Source organism: Bufo gargarizans, chromosome 6 (genome assembly GCF_014858855.1).
Source record: "Bufo gargarizans isolate SCDJY-AF-19 chromosome 6, ASM1485885v1, whole genome shotgun sequence".
In the NCBI taxonomy this organism is placed as follows: Eukaryota; Metazoa; Chordata; class Amphibia; order Anura; family Bufonidae; genus Bufo; species Bufo gargarizans.
In genome coordinates this window covers 78,422,224-78,434,217 of record NC_058085.1, presented here as the reverse complement: position 1 = coordinate 78,434,217, position 11,994 = coordinate 78,422,224, and the positions used below count along the sequence as shown (strand labels likewise).

Genomic DNA, 11,994 nt, shown 5'->3' with positions numbered 1-11,994 from the left:
TACAAATCTTTCCATTATATTTTTTGCTCTGGAGGCTCCACTCCTGGTTTTGGCTTACAAATAGTGTTGAAAAATGCTGACTGTGTGAAAGTGGCCTTAGACTTGGGTAGCATTACACCGCCTGATCACGTGTAAGTATGCCGATCGGTGCTCGTTTGTTTCGGCCTGTTACACTTGGCAGACTGCATTCACTTCTATTGGTTATGGGCAGCACATCCACATTACACAGGCCAATGTGCTGCCAATAATGAAGTATCTTGGTATGGGTCCCCAATGGAGTGACAGAAGGACACCCACTCTCTTTCTCACCCCTTACATGCTGTGGCTGCCAGGCATCTGAGGGGTTAAACAGCCATGACCAAAGTTACCAGGTTTATTTGGCCATTTGAACAGGTAGAAAAGAGAAAATGAATCGGACAATTATAAAAGAGCATAATGAAGCACTGTCAAGTCAACACACTTGTAGAACTCCACTGGTGTGTGGTGCCACCGGGATTTTGTGGGAAGACCACATCTTGTGGATCATACTGCAGACAAAAGCCGGACACTGTGATAGAAGCCATTTAATAGCCTGACGATCTTGCAGGGCATGGTGTAGGGGTAAGTAGTAACCCAGGTATAGCACAATGCAAAACAGCATTACTACATACCGCCTGCAAAATCAGTTCCTCAAAAGGGTTTGCAACGATCCACCAGAACGTGGGCATCAGATGCTTGGAGGGGTAAAGGGAAGAACATACATGTCAACGGGAAAGGGTTTGGGGGTTTAAGGGGGGGGGGGGGGGGGGGGGGGGGGATCAAGAGAAGGACAACTCTGCTAAGTCCACACAGTACAGTCCCAAAGTTGTCCTTTAATGTCATCGATTCATTTTTATGGAAGAGAATGAATGTTGAGTCCAAACTGAGCCAGTGGAACGAACAATCAGCCGCAGGGAAAAAAAGGAATTATGACTTTTTCGGGTCTTGTGTGCTTCGTCTCTTCAGATCATTGAGATCAACTGGCTTAAAAGCTAGCAAGATGGAAAGCAAAATATAATTAACATGGAAAATAGAAAAGTTCAACCCAAAAGAGCACAATGACACTGGAAGAAATCCCCAGTAGATGCATTGTCCCTGCAATCCTTCACAACCAACTGGGAGGAATCACACTCAGCAGACGTACGAGGGGGCCACGGGTGTGGTCTGCTAATGGACACTGATGAACCACTACCCAGTCAGTGAAATATATCAGTGAGAGTCAGAAGTAAAAGGATACTGAACACAAATGTATTACTGCTCATTACACAAGGGGTTGTATCCTGAGTGGAGAGGTGATAACACTGGTGGCCCACCCTACAGCTATATACAGCAGGTGCATATCCTCTGTAATTGCCCTGTTGTGGCTAGGGCCCATTATCATGTTAGGGCTTTGGGTCACCAAAGGATCCTCTTGTGGGCAAGTCCTCCCCCCCCCCCCCCCGGGGCTCTTGAGACCCCTTCCGCTGAGACAGAATACATATTAAAGGTGGTATACTTCTTTATCAAGCCTTATAAAAAAGCAAGGAGGCTGGCTGTAATTTTCTCAAGGCCTTCAGTCTTATCCAGGAAATCTTTACCTATTGGTATGGTACGGAAAATGCCAATTGTAGCAAGGAGATCTCTCATACCCCATTGGCTACTGACAGGAAAATTACCAGCAATCAATGTGGCCCTCCGGTAGTAATTACCAGCCAGGTGGAAGCCCTAGATGTGAGAAGAGCAACACAGTAAGCAGAAGCTGTCCGGGATGCTTGGTGCTGTTGGGTTCACCTGGCTTCAGGCTAGAAGATGCACAGACTTTTTTGCTAAATTCTTTGTAAAGATTGCATCTTATAGTCTGAAACATACGGTAAGTGTAGGATATTAATATTATATTTTCACCCCAGTAACTGTTGGGCTGAAAGGGTTTCTTATTTTTACATGGACAATACTCACATTTCAAGTTGTTGCTTGGCTGCTTCTCCACATATTCTTCTACAAGTCCTCGGTCCACACCAGATACTTGGTTTCTTAGGTCCCGCTCCACAGATTGCCACGCTGGGATGGTAAAACATACAGGAGACAAATTGCTAAATCAGTGTAGAATTATCAACCTCGTGTCACACAATGCACTGCAAGTCCAAGGGTTGTCCAACTAAGAACATTATCACCTATCCACAGGACAAGCGATAAAGGCCTGATGGTGGGGGGCCCGGCTCAAGTTCCTACTCACTATAAGACCGCGGTCAGGAGGAGTTGGGATAGCGCACAAGGCGAGCATGTGTCCTACCGCTTTATTCAAAGTCTATGGGATTGACTGAGATAGCAAAGTACGGTGCGTGACTGTTTCGGTCAGCCCCTATACACTGTGAATGGGGCAGAAAAGTGATAAATGTTCTTAGGGGCAAAACGTCTTTACACAATAACATTAAAAGGGGTTGTCTGAGACAATTCAAAATCTCAGACGCCTCCTCCAATCGACTTCAAATCACAAATCATGATATGCTCACCACTTCCTCCAGTGACGTACCCCGGTCCTCCTGTCACTGCTTGTCATACACCTGCACGTCACTGTACATGTCACAGTGTATGACACGCCACCTCTGCAGCCAATTACTAACCATGAGACCGCTGAGGACAATGATTGGTGCTAGTCATCACATGATGTATACCATACCACCATGCCAGCGCTGCAGTTTGTGGCAGCGGCAAGAAGACCGGACCTGCACCACAGAGAACTGCAATGGAGGGAGGGGTGAGTAAATCATCATATGTTATTTTAAAAGGTAATTGGAGGGCTTGGCCGAGATTTTTTATGAACTTGGACAACCCCTTTAAGTTAAGAAACCCTTTAAAGGGCTTCTGTAACCCCCCAAACTAATAGTCTTCCTGAGTGCGCCTGCGCCGATGACGTCTTCTCTTTCGGGTTTAGAGGTGACGTCATCGGCGCAGGCGCACTGAGCGAGTGCCGAGGAAGCGAGCGTCCTTCTCTCAGAGCGCCTGCGCCGAATGAGGTGCAGGCACGGGATTTGAATTGCAGACAGGGCCAGCCGGAGGAGGAGAGCGCTCCCTGGCCCTGTCAATCAGCAGGAGGAGGGGGTGTTATTTTGAAAGGAGGATGCGGCAGCTACCAGCAAGTAGACGCCCTACTTGCTGGTAGTGAAGTCATTTGCATATTTTAAAAGATCGATTTTTTGTGAAACCAAGCCACAGAACAAGGTAAGAGCCATATATAGGGAATAGTCGTCCAATAAGGATTTTAATATGCCCAAAAATGAGTTTTGGGGGGTGACAGAAGCCCTTTAAGTTTTAAGAACAATAAAACCTACAGATACATGAGAAGAAAATTCAGCCTCCAATAGGGCTTCTGACAACTCCTGAAACAGTAGAAGCCCTCCAATATGCCTAGTGCAGGGCCTGAGGAGCACGTTCCTGAAGCTGAAGAAATGGCTAGATAAAATGAATGTCTCTAGGAATAAAATATAGATTTTTTTCTTTTTCGCAGATTCAGTCAATTATAGGTGGTGGGAAGTGCAAGCAACCTAATGTTTAAAGCTGGCCCTATACAGAAAATAAATGTCGGCCAAACCTGCAAACTTTGGTGGAACCAACTGACCACCTGTGTAGTTCTGTGTGTATGGGAGAGATATCGATCGGACAGTTGGATGTCAACACGCCTGATCCTTTTATTTTTGGATAGATATGCTGCTGCCAGGTGTCTAAGAGCAGCTTTCTCCCCACTCAGGACACAGGCATGCTCACCCAAGCAGAGTCTGCATGTGTACGGAGCTGGGGTATGCTCAGCCTAAGGTCCACTGAAGACAATTGACTGTCTGCAATTCCCACCAAAGTTGATTTGATCTGCTAACAATTACCTTATATCTATGGACAGCACTGAAGTTACCGCCGATCATAGACATGAGATATCTGACAGCCGACAGCTATGGCTACTTTCACACTAGTGTTTTTGCTGGATCCGGCAGGGTTCAGCAAAGAACGCTTCCGTTATGAAGAGATCCGGTTGTATTTTCTTTAACATAGCCAAGACTTTTGCATCCACCATTTCATTTTCTGAAGTTCTGCCTGTGCATAATGGTCAGAATGATAGGCAGAGGCGCATAAAGGAGTTCAACATATGGCTTGGTAAATGGTGTCAAGAGCAAGGATTTGGCTTTGTTTCTCATGATAGCTCTACTTGGAATAGAAAGGAACTGTACAAAAAAGATGGTTTGCATCTTTCTCTCAAAGGAACAAATGTACTTAGTGAACAACTCCAAGAATTTGCGAAAGAGTATTTGAACTAGGAAGGGGGGGCAAAAGAGTGAAAATAAAAGAGTCCAATTGCCCCCCGAAACAATGCCAGAACAGGTCAGAAGCACAGAGGTTAAGAAATGATAAGCTCAGAGTCCTGTCTACAAATGCTCGCAGTTTAGGTAAAAAAAAATCAATGAACTTGGGTCAATAATGGCATCTGAGAATGTAGATTTAGTGGCTGTTACGGAGACATGGTTTAATGAAAGAAATGACTGGGACATAACCATACCAGGGTACTCTTTATACAGAAGAGACAGAGAAGGCAAGAAAGGAGGAGGAGTGGCCCTGTATGTGAAAGATAGCATTAAATCTAACCTAATACAAGTTGGTGAGGCCAACATAGAGTCAGTTTGGGTTACGATGCAGTTTGCTAATCATGCAGTAACTCGTGTAGGTGTGATATATAGACCACCTGGTCAAGTTAAAGAACTAGATGATCTACTAGTTGAAGAAATAGCTAAAATGACAATGAAAGGAGAAGTTATCATCATGGGAGATTTCAATCTTCCAGATATAAACTGGAAAACCAAAATAGCAAGTTCTACCAGGAGTACAGATATTCTAAATTCCCTACTGGGGTTATCCCTACAACAAATGGTTGAGGAGCCAACCCGGAGGGAGGCCATTTTGGATTTGGTATTCACAAATGGGGATTCGGTATATGATGTCATTGTAGGCGAAACCTTGGGATCTAGTGATCACCAGTCAGTGTGGTTTAATATAAGAACTGTGAAAGAGTCCCACCACACAAAAACAAAAGTTTTAGATTTTAGAAAAACAGACTTTTCAAAAATGAAATTAGTCATAAATAAGTCCTTATCAGACTGGAACGGATTACATGGAGTCCAGGAGAAATGGGACTACTTAAAAGGTGCATTATTGAAGGCAACAGAAAATTGCATTAGACTTGTCAGTAAAAGTAAAAAAAGGAAGAGACCACTGTGGTACTCAGCAGAAGTGGCCCAAATCATTAAAAATAAAAAGCTAGCATTTTGTAATTATAAAAAAAAACCAGAGCAATGAAGATAAGGAAATCTACAAGATTAGGCAGAAAGAGGCCAAGCAAGTTATAAGAACTTCTAAAGCTCAGGCAGAAGAATTACTAGCTCAGTCTATGAAAAAAGGGGATAAGACATTCTTCAGATATATAAATGAAAAAAGGAAATTAAAACAAGGAATAACTAAATTAAAAACAAAGGACGGAAGGTATGTAGAAGAGAATAAAGGGCTAGCGGACTGCCTTAATGAATACTTCAGTTCAGTTTTTACAAAAGAAAAAGAAGGCGAAGGACCTCCACTAGAAAGGATGACTAATAAATCGTTTGATGCATGTGTCTTTACAGAGGAAGATGTTCTAAGTTTGCTGTCTAAAGTGAAGACAAATAAGTCACAGGGGCCTGATGAGATACACCCAAAATTATTAAAAGAGCTTAGTGGTGAGCTGGCAAAACCGTTAACAGATTTATTTAACCAATCATTAGTAACAGGAGTCGTCCCGGAAGATTGGAAATTGGCAAATGTGGTGCCCATTCACAAGAAAGGTAGTAGGGAGGAATCGAGCAACTATAGACCAGTGAGTCTGACATCAATAGTAGGCAAATTAATGGAAACCCTATTAAAGGATAGGATTGTGGAACATCTAAAATCCCATGGATTGCAAGATGAAAAACAACATGGGTTTACTTCAGGGAGATCATGTCAAATAAATCTTATAGATTTTTTTGACTGGGTGACTAAAATAATAGACGGTGGAGGTGCAGTAGACATCGCATATCTAGATTTTAGTAAGGCTTTTGATACTGTCCCACATAGAAGACTTATCAATAAACTGCAGTCATTGAGCATGGATTCCCATATTGTTGAGTGGATTAGGCAGTGGCTGAGTGACAGACAACAGAGGGTTGAAGTCAATGGAGAACATTCAAAACAAGGTCATGTTACCAGTGGGATTCCACAGGGATCTGTACTGGGACCAATTTTGTTTAATATCTTCATAAGTGATATTGCAAAAGGCCTCGATGGTAAGGTTTGTCTTTTTGCTGATGACACAAAGATATGTAACAGGGTTGATGTTCCTGGAGGGAAACGCCAAATGGAAAAGGATTTAGGAAAACTAGAAGAATGGTCAGAACTCTGGCAACTGAAATTTAATGTGGATAAGTGCAAGATAATGCACCTGGGGCGTAAAAACCCAAGGGCAGAATATTGAATATTTGACACAGTCCTGACCTCAGTATCTGAGGAAAGGGATTTAGGAGTAATTATTTCAGAAGACTTAAAGGAGGGAAGACAATGTAATAGAGCAGCACGAAATGCCAGCAGAATGCTTGGATGTATAGGGAGAGGTATAACCAGTAGAAGGAGTGAGGTGCTCATGCCGCTGTACAGAACACTGGTGAGACCTCACTTGGAGTATTGTGCGCAGTACTGGAGGCCATATCTCCAGAAGGATATAGATACTCTAGAGAGAGTTCAGAGAAGAGCTACTAAACTAGTACATGGATTGCAGGATAAAACTTACCAGGAAAGGTTAAAGGGCCTTAATATGTATAGCTTGGAAGAAAGAAGAGACAGAGGGGATATGATAGAAACTTTTAAATACATAAAAGGGAATCAACTCGGTAAAGGAGGAGAGAATATTTAAAAGAAGAAAAACTGCTACAAGAGGACATAGTTTTAAATTAGAGGGGCAAAGGTTTAAAAGTAATATCAGGAAGTATTACTTTACTGAGAGAGTAGTGGATGCATGGAATAGCCTTCCTGCAGAAGTGGTAGCTGCAAATACAGTGAAGGAGTTTAAGCATGCATGGGATAGGCATAAGGCTATCCTTCATATAAGATAGGGCCAGGGGCTATCCATAGTATTTAGTATATTGGGCAGACTAGATGGGCCAAATGGTTCTTATCTGCCGACACATTCTATGTTTCTATAAGACGGATCCGTCATGAACTCCATTGAAAGTCAATGGAGGACGGATCAGTTTTCTATTGTGGCAGAAAGAACGGATTCGTCCCCATTGACTTGCATTGGGGGTCATGCCGTCTTGCTCCGCATCCCAGGACGGAAAGCAAACTACAACATGTTGCGGTTTGCTCTCCGGTATGGGAACGCAACTAAATGGAACGGGATGCATTTTGGAGCGCTCTGTTCCGTTTTGCCCCCATTGACAATCAATGGGGACAAAACTGAAGTGTTGGTTTCCGGTATTGAGCCCCTATGATGGATCTCAATACCGGAAAACTAAAACGCTAGTGTGAAAGTAGCCTATGTCTTCTATGCTTCAGCCTGACTGAGTGCTCGTGTTTACTGCAGGGAGATAAGCCACTCACATACTTATCTAGAGATGGCTATACACATGCAATCCTGACAATTTTTGCAGGATCCGCCAATCATTTGATATGTATAGGGCTGATATCTGGGGAAGAAGAGTCAGGTATGTGGGATTTCAACATGCCCAATCCTTTCGTTCCTAAGGAAGGCATGTCACTTGCAGGGGTGTCTGCCAGCAGCGTATCCTCCTCTCCCGTCCTGTTCATGTGCAATCTGGGGAACAGCTGTCGGTGAAACAAGGGTTCCGTTGCCAGTGATCTAGAGTGTATGGCCACCTTAGGGAAGTAACAAAGGACTGGCCATGCTGAAATCCAACAAGCTCGGCCCTTGTCTCCCCTGACAGCAGACATGGTGGCGCTCCCATACACATAAGATAACCGACAAGATCTGCTGATATTCATCTAATGATTAGAACCAGCCTTGCACTTACCTTCGTAAATAAAACGCACGTTCTCCTCATGAGCTGGGGTAAATATCTCACTGCTGCTGGGAGAGCGCGTGCTGCTCGTGGGCCGCTTCCCGTTATACACTACACGAGACACTGGGGAGCTAGAAGAAAAAAATAGATTTTATTTTTTAAATAAACCACTAGAAATTGTCATTGTGTGATTTTTTTTTTTAGAAGTGTCTGCAAGTAAAAGGGGCTGAACTGCAATACCATCTAGAGCCTGTGGACAAGTGTGGCGCTGTTTCTGGAATAAAATCAGACCCTTTATCTTATTCACAACACCCCTGTTAATAAATAAAAAAAGACATCATCTATATATTATCTTGCTCACATAGTCACCTGGTCATTGCTGAGCAGTCAGGGTTTGTATCTGGAAAGAGATGAGCACTTTCTGGTCAGAAGGCCTGAGGTTCTGAGAAGAAGAGGACAGTGTTCAGAGACGCAGCAGGTTCCAGATGTACATGGCAGAGAGCAGATCATATAACCCACAGACAGAATGTGCTGACGAGTAAGGAGAGAGTCAGTAAGTAGGATGTTAAAGAGGAGGTCAGGGTGTAATACTGATGACCTATCCTCAGGATAGGCCATCAGTATCTAATCGGGGAGGGGTCCAAATCCAGGTACTGCGGCCTCTTCCTAGGCCGGTGTGATCAGACGTCTCCATAGCCTTTACATGGACCGTCCAGTCCTGTGTAATAGTACTGTGCGGGTCTACAACCCTCTATTAGGTCTCTTAATTCCTCTTCTCAGGAGCAGCGGTGCCAGCCTCGGGCTGAGCCGTCACCCTCAGGAGCAGCGGTGCCAGCCTCGGGCTGAGCCGTCACCCTCAGTCCGAGCAGTCACCCTCAGGAGCAGCCGTGCCACCCTTAGGCCGAGCCGTGCCATCCTCAGGCCGAGCAGTCACCCTCAGGAGCAGCCGTGCCACCCTCAGGAGCAGCCGTGCCACCCTCAGGCTGAGCAGTCACCCTCAGGAGCAGCCGTGCCACCCTCAGGCTGAGCAGTCACCCTCAGGAGCAGCCGTGCCACCCTCAGGCTGAGCAGTCACCCTCAGGAGCAGCCGTGCCACCCTCAGGAGCAGCCGTGCCACCCTCAGGAGCAGCCGTGCCACCCTCAGGAGCAGCCGTGCCACCCTCAGGAGCAGCCGTGCCACCCTCAGGAGCAGCCGTGCCACCCTCAGGCTGAGCAGTCGTCCTCAGGAGCAGCCGTGCCACTCTCAGGCTGAGCAGTCACCCTCAGGATCAGCCGTGCCACCCTCAGGCTGAGCAGTCACCCTCAGGAGCAGCCGTGCCACCCTCAGGCTGAGCAGTCACCCTCAGGAGCAGCCGTGCCACCCTCAGGCTGAGCAGTCACCCTCAGGAGCAGCCGTGCCACCCTCAGGCTGAGCAGTCACCCTCAGGAGCAGCCGTGCCACCCTCAGGAGCAGCCGTGCCACCCTCAGGAGCAGCCGTGCCACCCTCAGGAGCAGCCGTGCCACCCTCAGGAGCAGCCGTGCCACCCTCAGGAGCAGCCGTGTCACCCTCAGGCTGAGCAGTCATCCTCAGGAGCAGCCGTGCCACCCTCAGGCCGAGCCGTGCCATCCTCAGGCCGAGCAGTCACCCTCAGGAGCAGCCGTGCCACCCTCAGGAGCAGCCGTGCCACCCTCAGGCTGAGCAGTCACCCTCAGGAGCAGCCGTGCCACCCTCAGGCTGAGCAGTCACCCTCAGGAGCAGCCGTGCCACCCTCAGGCTGAGCAGTCACCCTCAGGAGCAGCCGTGCCACCCTCAGGCTGAGCAGTCACCCTCAGGAGCAGCCGTGCCACCCTCAGGAGCAGCCGTGCCACCCTCAGGAGCAGCCGTGCCACCCTCAGGAGCAGCCGTGTCACCCTCAGGAGCAGCCGTGTCACCCTCAGGAGCAGCCGTGTCACCCTCAGGAGCAGCCGTGTCACCCTCAGGAGCAGCCGTGTCACCCTCAGGAGCAGCCGTGCCACTCTCAGGCTGAGCAGTCACCCTCAGGAGCAGCCGTGCCACCCTCAGGCTGAGCAGTCACCCTCAGGAGCAGCCGTGCCACCCTCAGGCTGAGCAGTCACCCTCAGGAGCAGCCGTGCCACCCTCAGGCTGAGCAGTCACCCTCAGGAGCAGCCGTGCCAACCTCAGGCTGAGCAGTCACCCTCAGGAGCAGCCGTGCCACCCTCAGGCTGAGCAGTCACCCTCAGGAGCAGCCGTGCCACCCTCAGGCTGAGCAGTCACCCTCAGGAGCAGCCGTGCCACCCTCAGGCTGAGCAGTCACCCTCAGGAGCAGCCGTGCCACCCTCAGGAGCAGCCGTGCCACCCTCAGGAGCAGCCGTGCCACCCTCAGGAGCAGCCGTGCCACCCTCAGGAGCAGCCGTGCCACCCTCAGGAGCAGCCGTGCCACCCCCAGGAGCAGCCGTGCCACCCTCAGGAGCAGCCGTGCCACCCTCAGGAGCAGCCGTGTCACCCTCAGGAGCAGCCGTGTCACCCTCAGGAGCAGCCGTGTCACCCTCAGGCTGAGCAGTCATCCTCAGGAGCAGCCGTGCCACTCTCAGGCTGAGCAGTCATCCTCAGGATCAGCCGTGCCACCCTCAGGCTGAGCAGTCACCCTCAGGAGCAGCCGTGCCACCCTCAGGCTGAGCTGTCACCCTCAGGAGCAGCCGTGCCAACCTCAGGCTGAGCAGTCACCCTCAGGAGCAGCCGTGCCAACCTCAGGCTGAGCAGTCACCCTCAGGAGCAGCCGTGCCAACCTCAGGCTGAGCAGTCACCCTCAGGAGCAGCCGTGCCAACCTCAGGCTGAGCAGTCACCCTCAGGAGCAGCCGTGCCAACCTCAGGCTGAGCAGTCACCCTCAGGAGCAGCCGTGCCAACCTCAGGCTGAGCAGTCACCCTCAGGAGAAGCCGTGCCACCCTCAGGCTGAGCAGTCACCCTCAGGAGCAGCCGTGCCACCCTCAGGAGCAGCCGTGCCACCCTCAGGAGCAGCCATGCCACCCTCAGGGGCAGCCGTGCCACCCTCAGGCTGAGCCAACACCCTCAGGAGTGATTGAGCCATCACACTCAGGATCAGCTGTGCCACACTCACCAGTGCCACAGACTCAGGGTGCACAGTCCTGAGTGGGGACAGATATGCCATGGCTAGTACAACAGTCATGAAATCCAGGCCTGCAGCAGGGGTTGCACAGTCCTGGATTAGGGAAGCCTGCTGAGAGTCGTAGTCACCACACACCTGACGGCTCACACAAAATCACGGCCACGGCGCATACACCGCGGCAACAGTGACTTCCCCCGGACTAGCTTTTCACACTGTACCGACCCGCTCACCCGCCATCTTCCGGTTTACAGCCGCAACTTCCGGCGTCTTACCACTACTGTTATTGTTGTTGTTTCTCCGGTTCCCAGCTGGCAGGCCCGGAGCGGAAGTGACGTCACGGCAGGCGCGCCCCCTAACGGAAGTGCCACCAGGTGGCTAGCGCGCGCGCGGGCGCTCTCCGTAGACGAAGAGGAGGGACGTTGGTTGGGTAGCCGAGCATGCGCAGTAGTCTGCGGTCAGGTCAGCGCCTCTGATTGCCTCCCGGTTGTGGCTGCTCAGGAGGCTGTGGTTTTAGTGGTTCCCTCTTGGCAGTTTTTTTTCACTGATGTGATCTGGAAATAGGGAAATTCTATAGAAACTAATGCAACAGGAAGATTTATGAGACTCGCAACCAATCACAGCACAGCTTTCAGTTTTCGAGAGCAGAATACCAAGTGGAAGCTGCGCTGTGATTGGTTGCTATGGGCAACAAAATTTGAGTTTAAAACATCTGTCTCAGTATGTGAAAAAATGGAAAAAAAAGGCTCCCTGTACGCTAGGCCGGGGCTACACCATGAAGACAATGCACGTTGTAGATATGTGCTTTCCCTCTGAATACAATGGACTT

At 48.9% G+C, this 11,994-nt stretch overlaps 1 protein-coding gene across 3 annotated transcripts; it reads right to left on the bottom strand.

Moving 5' to 3' along the window:
• Positions 1-359: 359 nt before the first annotated feature.
• Positions 360-11,567, bottom strand: MCRIP1 (MAPK regulated corepressor interacting protein 1). 3 transcript variants are annotated; one of them, XM_044299201.1, is made up of 5 exons: positions 11,441-11,567; positions 8,430-8,502; positions 8,073-8,191; positions 1,954-2,055; positions 360-1,010 (listed from the first exon to the last, which is right to left on the bottom strand). In XM_044299201.1, the coding sequence occupies exons 2-5, from the start codon at positions 8,435-8,437 to the stop codon at positions 946-948; spliced, it is 294 nt and encodes a 97-aa protein (XP_044155136.1). In that variant the 5' UTR covers positions 8,438-8,502; positions 11,441-11,567; the 3' UTR covers positions 360-945. The 3 variants fall into 3 exon arrangements, with proteins under 3 accessions (XP_044155136.1, XP_044155138.1, XP_044155137.1); XM_044299203.1 differs by having other exon boundaries at positions 11,399-11,482; XM_044299202.1 differs by lacking the exon at positions 11,441-11,567 and adding an exon at positions 11,304-11,440.
• Positions 11,568-11,994: the final 427 nt, after the last annotated feature.

What these genes read in the sequence shown, in the direction of transcription:
- MCRIP1 (XM_044299201.1), bottom strand. An exon ending in CGTGCGTTTTATTTACGAAG is followed by an intron (nt 2,056 to 8,072) that starts GTAAGTGCAAGG and finishes TTACCATCCCAG; the next exon opens with CGTGGCAATCTGTGGAGCGG. An exon ending in GCCAAGCAACAACTTGAAAT is followed by an intron (nt 1,011 to 1,953) that starts GTGAGTATTGTC and finishes CCATCTTGCTAG; the next exon opens with CTTTTAAGCCAGTTGATCTC.